The sequence below is a fragment of the Typopeltis vanoorti genome, chromosome 23 (assembly GCF_054136105.1).
Source record: "Typopeltis vanoorti isolate ZY-2024b chromosome 23, IOZ_Tvanoo_1.0, whole genome shotgun sequence".
Lineage (NCBI taxonomy): Eukaryota > Metazoa > Arthropoda > Arachnida > Uropygi > Thelyphonidae > Typopeltis > Typopeltis vanoorti.
This window is the reverse complement of record NC_143571.1, coordinates 86,480,173-86,496,429: the sequence shown is the minus strand read 5'-3', so window position 1 is coordinate 86,496,429 and position 16,257 is coordinate 86,480,173. Positions and strand designations below refer to the sequence as shown.

Below are 16,257 nucleotides of genomic sequence, written 5' to 3'. Positions count from 1 at the left end.
CTATAACTTCCTTTATTTTCTGTAGCTATGTTGTGACAGAATCAGATCCGTCTGTGCTACACTGTTGACTCCAAATCGATATTATGTCAGCAGACTGCTTCCACAACCACTTTACAGTTTTCTATCTTTCTCTGTTTTCTGCGATGCCTTTTACTCAGATGTAATGCGCAGAGTAAACCCAATATGCACGTGATGAATATTAAAGTGTTGGGTTTCAGTTGTCTTTGTCCTATTGAATGAGATGCGTTAGAAAGTTCATGTTTGCACATATGAAATGAAACAATGAAAATATTCTATTTTTTTCATTGTTTCGGTTAATATATATGTTGTTTTAGTCATGGCTGTGTACGCCTAATTAAAATTTCTGTCTGCTTTTCTTTTCTTTTTTTTTAAATCAAAAACTTGGAACAAAGAAACTTAGAAGACTTAGATAGTTTTCCTCACCCTGCGTTATACTACCACCCTTAGTATATTCGCATACTCTAAGTTTATAACCTTTCGTGGTCAGGGTTATCATTAAGATAAATCTTTTTGCTAATGAAACAAGTTACATTGAGTCTAGGCTATCCTATATTACATTGGTTAGCTTGATGATGAGTTACTTCGGCGAGTAATATATTTTTAGCAAGAGTTGCTAATAGCTGGTACTCTTGATATGCGTGTTTGTGTGTGTGTGTGTGTGTGTGTGTGTGTGTGTGTGTGTGTGTGTGTGTGTGTGTGTGTGTGTGTGTGTGTGTGTGTGGTTGCTACTGACAGGACGTTTTGGTCTCTGCTACTGTATACTGATTCTCCAGAAAATATAATTTTTGTCATATTACCAATAAGACAATGATCTTTGTCATTCCATAGAGGATTAGACATTCCTAAAATAGTAAGAGAATCACTTCTTATTTATAAGTCGATGTTTCTGTGAGATAAAGGCGAGAATATGCTGGCCTGGTTGACCACGTGGTTAGCATATCCAGATGCGAATTCCGCCACGAGCATGGATGTTTGTGATTGTCTTTAGGTGGAGATGAATTCCATCGGCGGGTATAAACCACCGCCTCGCTTACTGGAGGCTCGAAGTGGCTCGATGTGCCATGTTAATTCTTAGAGCAGGGTTACCGAACTATGTTATTAAAAAAAAAATAGAAAACAAAATGCTAACCTTTCTTAGGTGGGAGCCACACGCACTCTCTTTCTCTCTCTCTTTCACACACACACACACACACACACACACACACACACACACACACACACACACACACACACACACACACACACACACACATAATATTGGCTTTTTTTTTCTTGAAATTTTGATTTTTTTTTTTTTGGTGAGGATATTAAATAAATTTTAGAAGACATAAGAAATCAAAAACATGAATGTAGTTATTGGAAGATTTCTAAGCTTCACGCAGATTATAGACGTATTGATATAGTATCAATACACTTATATAGTTATAATGATTTCACCTTCTAAGCAAATTATTCCAGATTGACTGCAAGATACGGCCATAAAGAAATCCGAATAAAATAATATATTTGTTTCTTTCAAAGTATATCCATTGAAATAGGCAGATGGCGCTACGTAGCCATGACTCAAAACTGCATATGAGCTTTTCATTTATTGTTAATAGCATTTCATTTACTAACATTCACTAAAATTATGCACCATTTTCTTTAGAATATATTCAGTTCTAATTATATGAAATCTTTGTTGTTTTAAGCCGTCTTTAGGTTTTACAAAGAGCGAAATAGACTCAACGACGTTTTTTGAACAGTTTCTGCATGAATTGGCGATTCGCATTATATTTCCTCGTCTTTAAAGTTTTGCTGGAAAGACTCGCGATCGACCTCTTCTAAAGTATGGCTTTTATAAAGGCTTTTTTTAGCTGAAATTGTGTTTGCCAGTTTGAATCGGTGGCGGTACACCGCCTAGAAGAACACACACAATTAACAAATATAATGCATCAACTTCTTAGTCATAGTTGCTCTGCTGCAATTGAAAACAACCCAACTGAAGTTCAAATTTTCTATAGTTTGAAATCTGTCAACGCATGTGTGAGAACACAAAACTTTTACTTGCAGCAAGGAAGCGTCTGATTAAAATCCGTCTCATAACTTTATGGTTATATCTCTTATTGTATACCATTCATAATCAAATAAATTGTTGCTCCTTATCTACTGAATACTTTTACGAAAACTGATTTAAGTACTCTTACAAAATCATCATAATGCTCTTCACGTACATTTGGTTGGTTTTCGATGAAGTGTTTAGTACACTTTCCTTAGCGAAAGTGTTTTTGCAGTGTCATGCCCAAATCCAAAGCGTCAAGTTTTTCGGTACTGTGTAAATCTTTCATCGCGCGAAGCTGTACTATATTAAGTGTACACCTGTTCCAACATACCTTTAGAAGGTTTTATCAGTCGCGAAACGATAAAATTGCCTAAAAAAAAAGAAATTAGAATGCAAACTGAGACGTGGAAGAGTGTGGGACGATTGAAATAAATATCAGAAGTTTATCTTGCTTAAGCTGCAGACAAAGCAAGTCAGACAGTCGACTGACGTGATATTATCTGGCACTCCTAATAGAATGGGGTAGTTAATCAATTAAATACTCCGCTTGATGCATGTTAAAGTACAGTTTAAGTTATTTTAACATATTTCCGAATATTATCGCTCATTGAATTAAATTTCTTACTATCATTAAATTTATATAATTGTTTATATACTGGCCCATCAGATATAGTTCTCTGCATATGCTTATTTGCTTGATGTAACTACTTAAAATATGGGATAGTCTAGAAAATATTCATTATTAGCATTCACAAAGTAAATAACCTTTGTCAAAGTTAAAATTATATTTCTCCAAGTATCTTGCAGCTTGAAATGTGCTGTGGAAATTTAATATTTTTGTTTTCGCATAGGGTTTTATTTTTTATTTTATTTTATTTTTGTATAATAAATTTCCACAATGGAAAATTTAAATGTGTTACATTTAACTTCTCCATTTCTGTAGAAAGAAATCTTAGGTTTGATAAGATGCTGAATAATGCAACAATGTCTGGGTCTTTTATAAGCACAATGTCTTTTAAGCTTATTCTTGTTGTTGTTGATGGAACACAGTTAAGAGTTATTTCCCTTAACAACTGAAGGTTGATGACCTTATAACGCAACGTATAAATAACTTAGCGGAAGGTTATCAACTAGTATAAACTATTCTCATTACTTTGCGTGTGTCTACAATAATGAAGGTACACGAAGCAATTCCTAATCATGGATCTTCTGGAAGTAGCTACAATACCATTAATAGCATATTCAGAAATAGTGGTATGTTTTCCGGTTTCCACTTCGAAATTTCATGAGGAACTGCGATGTAAATGAAGAAGCAGAATGGAATGAATAATCACAAGTGTTGCATTTAAAACAAAACTTTATTTCAAATTTAATATGAAGCCAGTTGGAGATTGAACAATGCGTTCTTTTATTTGAATAATCATGTAACATATTATTAAAGTTTTTTTTTTTTTGGACAAAAAAATATACAGGTCCTTTTGTCATCGAATAAACGGATGAAATGGAAGCAAAAAATCTTCTATGAACGCAAATGGCTTCCACTTGAAGATGAATTAATCAACGCAGTTTTCTGTATACAAGAAAAGTTCAGAGGCTGGGTACATGTCGATGGAGCAAGATCTAAGTATTTACAGTCTGCAGAGAAAAGTAGAGAGAACGATACTTGGGATGAAACATGACTGGCATAGCTTACTTCGCAAAGAGAAGCTGGCATGAAGGAAGAACCAGCAAAGTATCTTTAAGAAAGCACGTTTTAACGTCCATCTAGAAAGGATATGTAGAGTTTGTGTCCAGCAGGGATGTTGATGAATTCCCCACCAACAGAATAGTCTCTAGTTATTTGGACACGACGGATTCGAAGACGTTGATGAAAGCTCCCCTTCCCCCATCAAAACGTCTCATACTGTTCCACACTAATCGCTGGCAGACATCCCACACGTGGCTGTCACGAATCAAGGATATTACTAAAGAGAACAATAAAATGTACCGACAGTTGTGGATAAAACAAAAACAAAAATACAAACAAATATACCAAGAACGCCGGACGTGTTTGTCGGTCGTTGCAAGTCTCGGGACTTAGGAACAAAGGTCTATCACAGTAAGGCAACCAATGCACCGCATACCAGTGTCCAGAACGGATAGAGAGGACAGCCAGTGTTCCATAAAAACCGAGTTCCAGATGCCAGCATGTGTGGGTGGATAATGGCAAACAGCAGAGTCGTCATTGTAGCATACTTCCATGTTCAGAGATTCCCATCATAATGACTGTTATTATCACCACAGCTCCTCGGAAATCCACATCCAGAAACTGGTGACACCAAACGACAGGAGTCTTAATAGATTCAGGCAACTCGGGCGACTTCCGCTTCCTGTGATTTCTGTAATGAAAACCATTTAAGAATCAGTATTATTTCACATAAATGTGTGCGTACAAACACATATACAATTCCCTTTAATAAACTTTAAAGATATGCATTCTATAGCTTTAAACTACCCACACAAGCACACACGATAATTCGTGTGTGTGTGTGTGTGTGTGTGTGTGTGTGTGTGTGTGTGTGTGTGTGTGTGTGTGTTATGCACGAATTCCTCAGAATGTTTTCCTCAGTCACCTCATCGTCACGGTTCCTCGTTCTCCTCCTAAATTTCCTGCCGAAACTATGTCGGCTTTAAACTCTGACACAACTTTGAACTGGCATGCATTATGCACATTTCGGTTAGCAAAAATAAAAGAATATCAGCCAATTTAGTAAGTGTGAATCCACCCTCCATCGAAAAAATACCGACGTGTGATCTATGACTTATGATCACTGAAACAAATAGTACCTACAGCTTACTCAGAGCGACCCTATGGGACTGATGCCAACTCCAAACACTGAGCCTTGCACATTTGGAGTTCATTCTAGAGAGTGATTCAACTTGTTAACAATTACGAGTCAGCTTTTGTCTGTTTTGCACGCTGTAAGGGTTCGTAAGTACAACTACAAAAGACTGTACCAGGGAAATGCAAGGCTTCCGGATATATATGTGTTTGAACCTTTTCAGTATATATATACTAGTATCAGACTGTTTCATAACAGGTTTAATTATCAACTCAATAGTGGATTCTAATGTTCTGAATATGATCCTGCTAAGGCATTTCGTTCCTTATATATTAGTGTCTCTTAACTGCTTTTCTGTTATTTTGTGCAGCTTATAGAAGGATATTTTGAATTCTCAGAATATTTTAATGGGAATGTGATAATATGGTATAATCAGATAAAGAACAGGTGATGTTAGAGTAATAAAATCGTTGTGCAATGGCGAACAATAGCAAATGAGAGAGAGAGAGAGAGAGAGAGAGAGAGAGAGGAATTTATGAACGTTCTACTATTTCCCACCACTCTGAATCCAGTAGGATTGTTGAGACACATTTGCGCTCTTTAGATAGCCTTTTAAAGGCAATTTCATACTTGGTCATGATTGCCAACTACGTAACAGCAGGTGGCTGACGAGATGAAAGAATGGATGAAGCATAAACGAAATAAAGCACTGGTTGTTGCTTTATCAGTTTCAACAAACGGGAATTCATGCCTCAAACACAACCCGTAAAGGATTTGTTCACGGTAAAATTGGGTAATTGAGTGCGAATACTTCAAAATCATCTGCAACTGTTGCAGTTAATTGTGGTCATTTCCCAGAATTTGACTTAGGAATTTTCTTTCGCGAAACTCTAACAAAATTAACTGGAAATTTCCCATTATGAAAAAAAGATATTGATGGAATAAAAAGCTAGAAAAAATGTCAAAGGAAAGGCATATATAGAAAATAAAATACAAAGATGAAGATGTACAAAATGAATGTGAGATTCTTCTTTTCGCATCTTAATCTCAGGTATGCCCAAGATGAAGATGCATAAAAGATACAGATTCAAAAGAAAGAAGTTGAAAGGCCACGGTTGTCGTAAAGAACACAATTTGCAGAGAGCATGAACATGTAGATACATTAGTATATTAATTTATGAGTGACGCGGAGGTGAAAAGATATAAACTGGTGTGAAGGAAGACAAAAATATTTCAAAAATGTCACGTCATTTAGAGATTGCATGAAAGATGCATATCTGTAGAAAATTATACAAATGCATAGCGGAAGATTTTTAAGATTAGGATGGAATAAATGGAATTTAAATGCATTAAAAAATTCATGATATGAGAAGAAATGTTGATGCATAAAACTACCTTATTATTTAGTGGTTTATTAATCACGATAAAGACCATCCATCTGTTTAAGGAATTTGTAGCAATTTAAGGCTACAGTTTGAGTCTCAAGGCAAGCAATGGAAGTTGAACTTATTCTGAAAGTGGTTTAAGCAAATGACTATTTCCTGGAGCATTCTCGTAGTAATGGCTTCACTTTATTTATTGCAAGTGTCAACAATTTATGCAAGAATCACAGCTGGTGGCGTTGGGCTGTTAGCTGGTAAGCGACATGACTCGGGATGTTTATGTACATATGTAAATTAGGCAGTCTCTATGTTTCTACAATCCTAGTTGGGTGTGTAATTAACCTCTGCTCCCTGACAACACTTGTTATCGGAATAGAGCAGCTCTACCTAGTTTAGTTGTGTGGTCGAGTGTAAGAAGTGAACTGTAGAGCAGTCGAGAGCCACAGAATTATGGCAATTACCGCCAGTTCAGGTGGTTGAAGAGGCAAACACAGGAAAGGAAGTTCCTCCGTATCTGTCGCATGTTAATGCTGTCACACTTTCGGATACGAAGAAAGTTTGATGAACTCTTTTACTATTCTTCTTCTGCGGGTTACGATAATTACTCTCTAAAGTCAAATGTACTGCATAAAAGCACGATTGCAATCTCCATTAGCCGATTATTTTTCTCCTCCAAATTTGTGTCATCAATCGTTGCTATAAATGGAAAATTAGGTTGAGTGAATACGGAATAATTTTTAATACCGGTGACAACCTTTTGGAAATCCTACTAGAATGAAAAAAACGGAATGCCAATAAAAATATATTTTAGAGATATTTTATCGATTAACAAAGTAATTAATGATAAATATAATATGTAATTATGGAATGATCCTTCGACATACTATGTAACCAAGAATAAAAGTTGTAATGGCAGCAAATCATTAACAAAATTGTTTGTGGCTTTTCGTTCTTGAAGACATAATACTAATACTGAATTCTTTTGCTCCTGGTGAATAAGATTCGTTACATCATTCGCTAGAAACAGACTATTCCTATTACTAACAGCGTATTATTCACAATAGGAGAATGATAATAGGGTGACGGTTCTCTCTCTCTCTCTCTCTCTCTCTCTCTCTCTGTATTTATCAGGTTGCAAAAGCAGGTGGTAGCGTTTACCCCTATAAAATGGACAAATAGGATGAAGAAACAAATTAATAGACATAATAAACTAGAATCATAGCCTGAGTTACTATATATATAGCAACTCAAGCATCGTAGAAACAGACTGAGCTGCGAAGGCTCGTAACATATCTCTATTAATTTGTTATCCTATTGTTCAGAAGCACATAAGCACTTTCTGTGACTAACCAATGTTTTCTTTTGGTATTTATGAGTATCCTTTTACTAGAGTTGAAATATTTGATTTATATTAACCCACAGAGTGTCTCTAAAATGGAGCAATATCAGCTACGAATAAAACAGAATTTCTAAATTTTTGCTGTATATGCTATAACAAAGAATAGAAACACAATTCAATTCTTGCAACGTACCTAAAATAATTGCCCGTCTAAAGATTTCGTCTTCATAATAGATAGTTAACACAAAATGTAAGTATATTCGCGTATTTTAGTTTATACTGCGAATGCGTAATTTTATCTGTTTTGCATAAATCAATTTAGGCAAATTTATAAGTATTAATTATTTAATTTGACTACTTAATGTCGCTCATATTGATTGTTTCAAACATAATTTTTCCATATATTCTTTCTGTTATTTTCTGCGCACATATTTAAGATTATAATTATTAACTCTTTGACCTCTTAACATTACCTGTCTTGTTAGAGCATAAACAAAACTAAGCATTATTCACTGCCTCATTTGTCAGCGTTGGCTAATGTGCTACAGAGATACTTTCTATGCTCTTGCAGTTTTTTATATGTGTATGCTCTTTTCCTTATATCGTGACGCTTCTTTGCACACTAAGAAATCAAGATAAAAATTCCCATTATATTTTCCACAAGTAAGAAGTTTTTTCCCTCGCTTTATCAAATAATTTTGTACATTTCTGCCATATTAAAACACGCACAACAACATCTTGTTTCCAAGATATATCGACAGTGCAATATGCAAGACAACTTAACTAAATCGCTAAGAGTTGACACTATTATTACACATTTCTTAAAGAAATCTCTTGCTGCGTTTGATGGCATGTTTAAGGTGACACTACAGCCTTCCAATATTGGCCCCTTCATGAGGACCTATCGTATAAATTTGTCAGATGTAAACGGATGACTGGCTGCTTGCTAAAACGATAATCCATAACTGTAAACTTAATTGGGCGTTAGGCAGATACGGGGAGCTCTAGAGGGAGCATTAAGGTAATGTAATAGAAGTTCGGGTTGTTGTTGCGTGACAAAGTGGTTCTGTCTTCGACAATAGCCGAGGTGTTAATACTCTGCTGGTAATTAGCAAACTTCGCGACAGCCACAATAATAAACCAAGCCGAAAATGCGTACCCTTCTTTCCCGCAGGTCTCTGGGAATTCGGACACTTTTATTACACTATTTATAATACGAAGTTTCTAACGTGTGCTAGCTGTCAAAGGTAACGCATTGCTTTGAACAAGTTACGATGTGTATAAAATTATTTATTAGGAGTGAAAGATGAGCGGTGTGTTGGCATTTTAGAAGTAAAACTAATCCATCCAAATGAATTAGCACTTAGCTTTTCTCGCTTATTGATTCCGAGAAGGGAAAATGACGAGTTGTGTTAATCGATGGTCGATCAATGCAAATGGTTTCCCACACAGGCACTTATGTTAATGAAGATGTTTGGTAATGAAGATGATGACTCTCATTAACGAAGAATAAAAGATACCGTTCCATGCAGCATCTGCAACTAAATTTAAACGGACAATCATCTGGTTTATAAATGTAAATTTTCCCCCAAAGGGAAGAAATGAGAGAATAATAATTTAATATCGAACTTTAAACGAGCAAGAAGTGAATCATTTGTTTAGCAGTTTAATGTAGCTTTTGCGAATTCTTCTACTGGAAAAAAAGTCACCAGTGTTTGATATCTAATGAATTAATGCCCATTTCTTAACTACTAATATTACAGATATCTGTAGATATGAAAGTGTTTTTCGACTTACAAATTTCCTGAAGCGATTATTAGTAATACTTTACTAGTTTATTCATCATTTCATTCGTCTAATTTTGGAATTATATTAAATTATTAGTGATTTCAAATTTTAACGTATAAGTCTCCAAAATAGTTTGCAAATGAAAATGTATACTTTTGTTGTGATGAAAGCAAAAGTCTTGGAAGCTCAAGATTCCAACTTGTTTAACTGTAAGGTTTTAAATGGAGTTGGGTGACGCTTGTAAAGCCACAAAATGACTCATTGTCAACTTCCAAACTATTGTTTTCTTGACTGGATTAATTAATTTAACATTTTGGCATTCACGTCAAAATTCACGCCATGGAGCTTCATATCTTAAATAATTATTTCGGATATGCCCGGATAGTTAGATAACTTGCGCTTCACTGGTGGAAACAGAAAAACTAGTATCTCTGATCTTTGAAGTAAATTGTATTCTTCATTTGAAAATACAAGTCCCATGTTTAAAATCACTCATCGAATAGTATCGTCAACTGAACAGTAAAAATACAAGTCTGATTTTATTAAGAAGCAGTTCTTAGGAGAGTCTCATTATTAATTTGTCTCACCTAGTGTTGTGGTGGAAAACTGTATCTGCTTTGCACTCTTTTCATAGTTTTGAAGTATTATGAGAATCAAAATGTCCACAGAAAAAAATTACACACTTATCTCAAAGTATTTTTAATTGATCGTATTTCGTATATATTTTCTGTTAGCAATAGCTTTTTAATATTGGATTAGATCAAAACGCAATGTAAATTATTTCCTGGGAAGCAAATACAAAACTATTTATTCGGCAAATTCCTAACAGATATTAAGGGAAAAAGTTGCTTATTAGTTATAATGAAGGCGGATACAAATCCTTTGATGATTATCTGCCAGTAAGCGAAACTCTAAGAACTAGGACTAAGATCTATGAGTTTCATACCGAAAAACTATCGGCAAATCCAAGTGTAAGTAAACACTTGGTAGTACAACACCAAGGCAACTCGTATCAAAGGTGGCGCAAGCTCCCTCACTATCCTTGATATTTTCTCATAATGTAAAAACACAGCCCCTAGGGGATGTAATACTGTAATTACATTATGAGGAGAGATAACAAGATAACAAGGTTTAAGTGAAAAGAACTTACATACCTTCACTATACGAATGCCATAAAGGTGTGCCTGTATATTCATTCTATTGCCTATTAGTTGTTAAACTTACTGAACAATAAACTGAATCGAGGTAATGGCATACCCTGTATGACATTAATACCTAAAATATAAAAGTAAGTCCAACTGGATTGTGTGATATTCAACTTTAAGTGTCATTCTCAATTCTTCTCATCTTAAGAACTTTTGTTTATGTCTCGTTCACTACAGAAGTAGTTCAGGCAACCCGATGGTAAATGCCTTTATGCACTCTGAAATGAAAGCAGTGTATCCAGCGATCAATTTACTAAGGTTCGGAGAGAAGCTCGCTGGTTAAAGTTTACAAAGGATCACTTGGCTGCAACTTGATACTGCATAAGTACTGCCACCTACTGTTGGTTCACGCAAATTGCTATGCATGTACATAAGCAAGTTGCTGAATTTTGAGAGCATGTCAAATAAAAAAAGCGTTACAGAACCTGTGAACAAATAAGTTTCTCCTTTGACTACTTCGATATAAAAAAAGGAGTGCTTGTTAAACTGTAATGAAATCCTTTATGCAGACAGAGTTAGCGTGTGACTGTTGTGCAATTTAAAGTTAACACCAAGAAAGAAAGAAAGAAAGAAGAGAGTAAGAGAGAGAGAGAGAGAGAGAGACATTTTGCAAGAGTTACTATAGAGATGAATTTGCTAGAATGATGTATGTGGCTAAAATTTCTTTTCTGATATAAAACATAAGAATGCTTCAATATTATCATTTCTTTGCTGTTACCACTTCAGAACATACTGTGATATCATAAAATTACTTCCGATTCTTAAGTATTGAAAAATTTGTCAGCTATCCTAGTTAAACTAAAATTATATTTAGAAATATAATTAAAATGTAATTACATTCTGCTGAATTAAATTGCCTAAATGCCCTTAATTAAGGGACTCACCCCATCTTGTATGGATGAATTTACTTCTAAGATACACAATGAGAATTAACATATCTTTTTTTTTTGGGAGGAGGGATTCTTTTGGGGACATCTATATGAGTCTGCCTAAACTTTTGATTTTATCATATTTTACATCAACTTTATATCACCTTAACCTCTTAACGTACCAATTAAAAATCAAAAATCGGTCGTTTTTCTGCAAATTTTTTGGGCGAGTTTTAGGCGAGGGTGATTGACTGGATCAAATTCATCATTATTTGAAAAATAATGATGAATCTGTGCAAACGTAAACGAAATAGCCGATACACGCCGTTGGCAACTTTTCTCGGCTGAAAGGAAACAGGCACAAGATTGTCCAGCGTCTATATTCGGTTGTATTTATATATGAAACCAAAATTCAAAATCAGTTTTGGTGCAATAAACAAACGACGTGTCACAGACGTCTTTGTATGTTAAGGGGTTAATGAAATACAAAAGTTTGTATTTGAATCGATGCAATTATCTTATTTTCAATTTTATTGCCCATGAACAGCTAAGTATTCTTAGCTTTCTTAACCCTTTTTAGCAGTATAATAAAGTTTGTTTTGTGCCTACCAAATTCATAGTTTGTCTGTGAATTGTGTTTATTCTTTTCGACCGTTTGCCTATTTTGCAAGATAGAAAACGGTTTCATGGAGAGAAACCCTATCAACTCTGTGCAAGAGTGGCTAACTGGCTTTCTATTGAGTCTCATCAAAATTCTTTGAATTACTGGACAGGATTCGTTTCTGGACAGGACTCGATCGATATCAAGGATGCTAGCATCCTTGATATATTTTATGTAACTGATTTAATATTTTTATTTGATAACATGTACGACGCCACACCAATTGACGCAAAACAAAAGGTTGTGTTGTTCCCTACATTTTGAAATCCACAATTCACACTTAATTTACCATCGGATATTTCTGCAAAGTATTTTGAGTATTTATTACTATTAGTAATACTATCATCATCATCAAATTCCTGCCATGTACCCTCAAGGGGTGTACAGGATATGATAGTACTACATGAAAAAAATTACCTCCTTACTAACTTCCTATCTACAATTTTCCTCCAAATCAGTCTGCTACTTGTCAAGACTCCAACATTATCAGATCTTATATTTCTGTCGTCTAAGGCACTTTGTACCGTATCAATCCACCTATACGTAGTATATAGTAATCCACCTATATATAGTAATACTAGAAAGCATTAAATGTGATTAATTAGTTTAGTAAAATATTTTTGGATGAACTCGAATTATTAAAGACTTATAATTACCTCGAACAAGCATTACTTTTTGGGCAGAGACTGTTTGGAAAGAGGGGGCATCTGCGGAAACTTCGCACTTGTAGGTTCCTGTCGTTGTTATGTCCACATCTTTGATATAAACTGTACCGTTAGTTGAGCGTTGTAACTGAAAGAATGCGAGTCGTTACTAAAACAATTACATGAGCATACACACACACACACACACGTACACTTTTTAATTAGTATTACATCTGCGATAGAAATATTCACATCGACAAAGGAATTATAACAGCAATTCAATTAAATAAATTTCATACGTCATTTTGATTTCCTTGAAACCCTTCAAAAGTTTTGGTGTGTCTCAAGCCGATAGAATGTGCAAGAATTTCGTTAATTCTGTAGATTATTTCTCTCTACGATGGATGATTTATCTTTAGGGTGGTTTCCAAGGACATCTTTTATCAGATGTAATGTAAAATCGTTGACCGTTCCGTTTGCTATGTCATCAGTCAGATGGGGTGTGAAAACAAATTGCCAGCAACATTTAAGATCAATATTTTTTCGGAAACATACACAGATGGTAATCACTGAACTCTCATTATTTCTCCAAGTGGGGGAATCAGGGCGTGGTCTTTCTCAGTATCAGTTTTGCACAGTCCGCTGCTTTTTCTCTTTCGCTTCAGCATTCTCGGGATGTTTTTGCTTTCTCTATTGATTAAATTCCCGTCCGAATGCCATTTGAGAAATGGAATTAGTAACCTCATCTTAACAATATTGAATATTAGATTTTGGAAAGTTTTGAATTCTTAAAATTGCAACTTCAGAGAACGCTAAACCATCGTCATGCTGCCATATATGCTATAAGAGAATTAATGCGATTGAAAGAATACGGAAAAGTAGAAGAGAGGATTGTTGCAAGTGGATGATGAAATGATGAATTAAATTATGCAGAAAAAGAAACAAAGAATGGTTTAAAAAGAACGTGCACCCCAGGATCGCAAACATAATGTAAATATACCATGTGCATGACAACAAAAATAAATAAAAAATGTACCATTTTTTATTTATTTTTTTACATTTTAGAAATTGCAGATAGAAATTGTCTGCACCACAGGTGACACCAATCAAGCAAATTATCCTTATAGAGAAATGGGATAAGATTACATAATGATAAGTATCGGTTCTACATGTAAGAGTTCGTCGGCTCTGTTACCTGAGGCAGTAAATCTCTGTAGATCGGAAGTTCATCTGCAATTTCACATTACAGATTAAAACCCAAACTCAATCAATTTCCATTTGTATTCACACTTCTCAATGCAAATTAGCAGTATATTTGGCATCATTACAATATCAAAAACCTTGCAGATCTGCAACTTCAGTTAAACGGAAAGGGATTTTGGTATTGCTTATGCTAAAGTTGTCGCAGATTCCGTGAAGCAAGGTTATAGTGCATCACTGGGTCCATTTAGAATCAGTATTAATAACTGCATAATAATAACGTTAAAAGATACAATAATAGAGAATGTCAGAATAATCATAATATTTTTTATATAAAACGACTGACAGACTTTTGTTATTTATGTATTTTTTATTATTTTATAGAGATACTAGGGGGGATACGCCTCCTGGCGTCTATGGCGCCCCCCCTGTGTTCCGGACTGGTAGGCTGGTTCTCCTTGAATTCTGATGACTCGAATTTTGAAGACTCCACACTCAGGGTAGCCCCTGAGTTTCAAAACGTTTCAAAAAACGTGACATAAAAAGGCTTATCATTTTATATATATAGGGTAGATTATCCTGCCAGTACTTCTTCAAAAAAAAAAGTTTAGAAACAAAATTACTATATAAATATTTTTAGAGCCTGTTCGTTTATATAAATATTAAAAATTCCACAAAACTCGAAGTAATTTTCTAATATAAATGTAGCTGGGCAAACAAAGTATTCTACATATAAAATATATTGCGAGCTTTAACAAACAAATCCATTTTTAGGCATTTGTTATTCAAAAATAAAAATGTTATCTTAAAAGCCAAAGTAGTGTTTCTCCCCTAATATATAATGCATGTCTATCTCTTCCAGCCTTTGAGATATAAAACACAGAACAAATTTGCTTCTTTCATTTTATCACGCAAGATCAGAATGAAGTTTCTAAACAGCTGTCTCCTTTCACATACACCATCCTGGTTTGAGACCTCAGCGGGTAGCCATCTGTAGCTGGCGATGAGTCCACTTTAATAACGGTGTGTTCATGTTAATTACTGACTTCGAAAATCGATTTACTTCCCCATCCTCCACAGGAAGGGTTAAGAGGATGTGCTCTCAATATATCGCATGTGCTCTTGATACTTTGTCAATTGCAGGTAGGAGGCCACTTGTGAGCTTCCGTAATGATTTTCGGATAGCGTAATTACCTACTTTTTTTTTACTTATTTTAAAAGTGTGCAATTTCGCCAGGAAATCTCGAACTCATAATCTTTCACAGCGGCATAGTCGCGGCAGCTAAAAGACTGATTTGATTAACTGAACCTCTAAAATTTTTATTATTTTTCAAGATCTGCTGTTAAACTGTGCTGGATAGGAAGACTGAATAAACTCGCCTCAGATTGCTCTCGATACGATAGTAATCAATAGACTGTTAATTATGAAGCAGTGGATATTCATCTACAAGGAGAGGGAGTTAGTTTATCATCGCTTTGAACTTCATCTTATCGTTCCGAAAAATAATTTCCGTCACTTTACCATCGTGGATGTTTTCAGAAACGACTTCTTCAAACTTCATAAGTTACATAACATCCTGAAACATTTAGTAGCATACAACGATGATTGATTTTATTTTCTCATGAAGTTATATCCGGTGATATCATAGAAATGCAGTATTTAATGGACAATTCGAAATACGAGTGGAGAATTTAACCGTTTCGTAATCATAAAAATTGAATTCCTACCATCTGCAGAAAGATAAAGTCCATAAATGATAAATAATAAACTCATAAGGCATATTCCGGTAATTGGACCACATTTTTTATTAAGCTAAAGCACAATAAACTGTTGCATCCATTGCTCATAAATGAATACATTCGCAAACAAAATAATTGCGAAATCTACTGTAAATCACATGCTTTATTGCTTACTGAAGAAGTCATTTAAAAATGAAGTATCGAAAGTTTAATCATTTTAATATGATTTTCTGGGGTCCGATTTGAAAGACCTGAACTGGCAGGAAGCTGAAGAATGTATTATATAAGTTATTTACAAAAAAAGTTTGCTTAGTTTTATGTGTTTATAAAAGCCACAACTTTTAATGTACACTATTTAATTTATCGTATTCATAGAGAAACTCAAAAGATCTTTTTACTTATAATAAATGTTCGAAATGTTCTCTTTTGCAATCTAAAGATGTAAGAATATTTAGAGCGCAGTTTTTATCTTTGAAATATCTTGAGAACAATTTTCTTAACAGCCTCAACGTTTCACAAGTCACTTTGCATTAAAATTGAACGCA

At 34.6% G+C, this 16,257-nt stretch overlaps 1 protein-coding gene across 1 annotated transcript in view; it reads right to left on the bottom strand.

Annotated features, from left to right (window-relative positions):
• Positions 1–3,401: 3,401 nt before the first annotated feature.
• The window catches only part of LOC150094044 (uncharacterized), a 201,532-nt gene continuing 188,676 nt past the window's right edge, over positions 3,402–16,257 (bottom strand). The window contains exons 3-4 of the mRNA XM_090412976.1: positions 12,785–12,920; positions 3,402–4,440 (exon numbers count right to left, since the gene is read on the bottom strand). Of these exons, the coding sequence (XP_090269102.1) occupies positions 4,337–4,440; positions 12,785–12,920 (240 nt within the window). The 3' untranslated portion in view covers positions 3,402–4,336. The remainder of the gene's footprint in view (positions 4,441–12,784; positions 12,921–16,257) is intronic.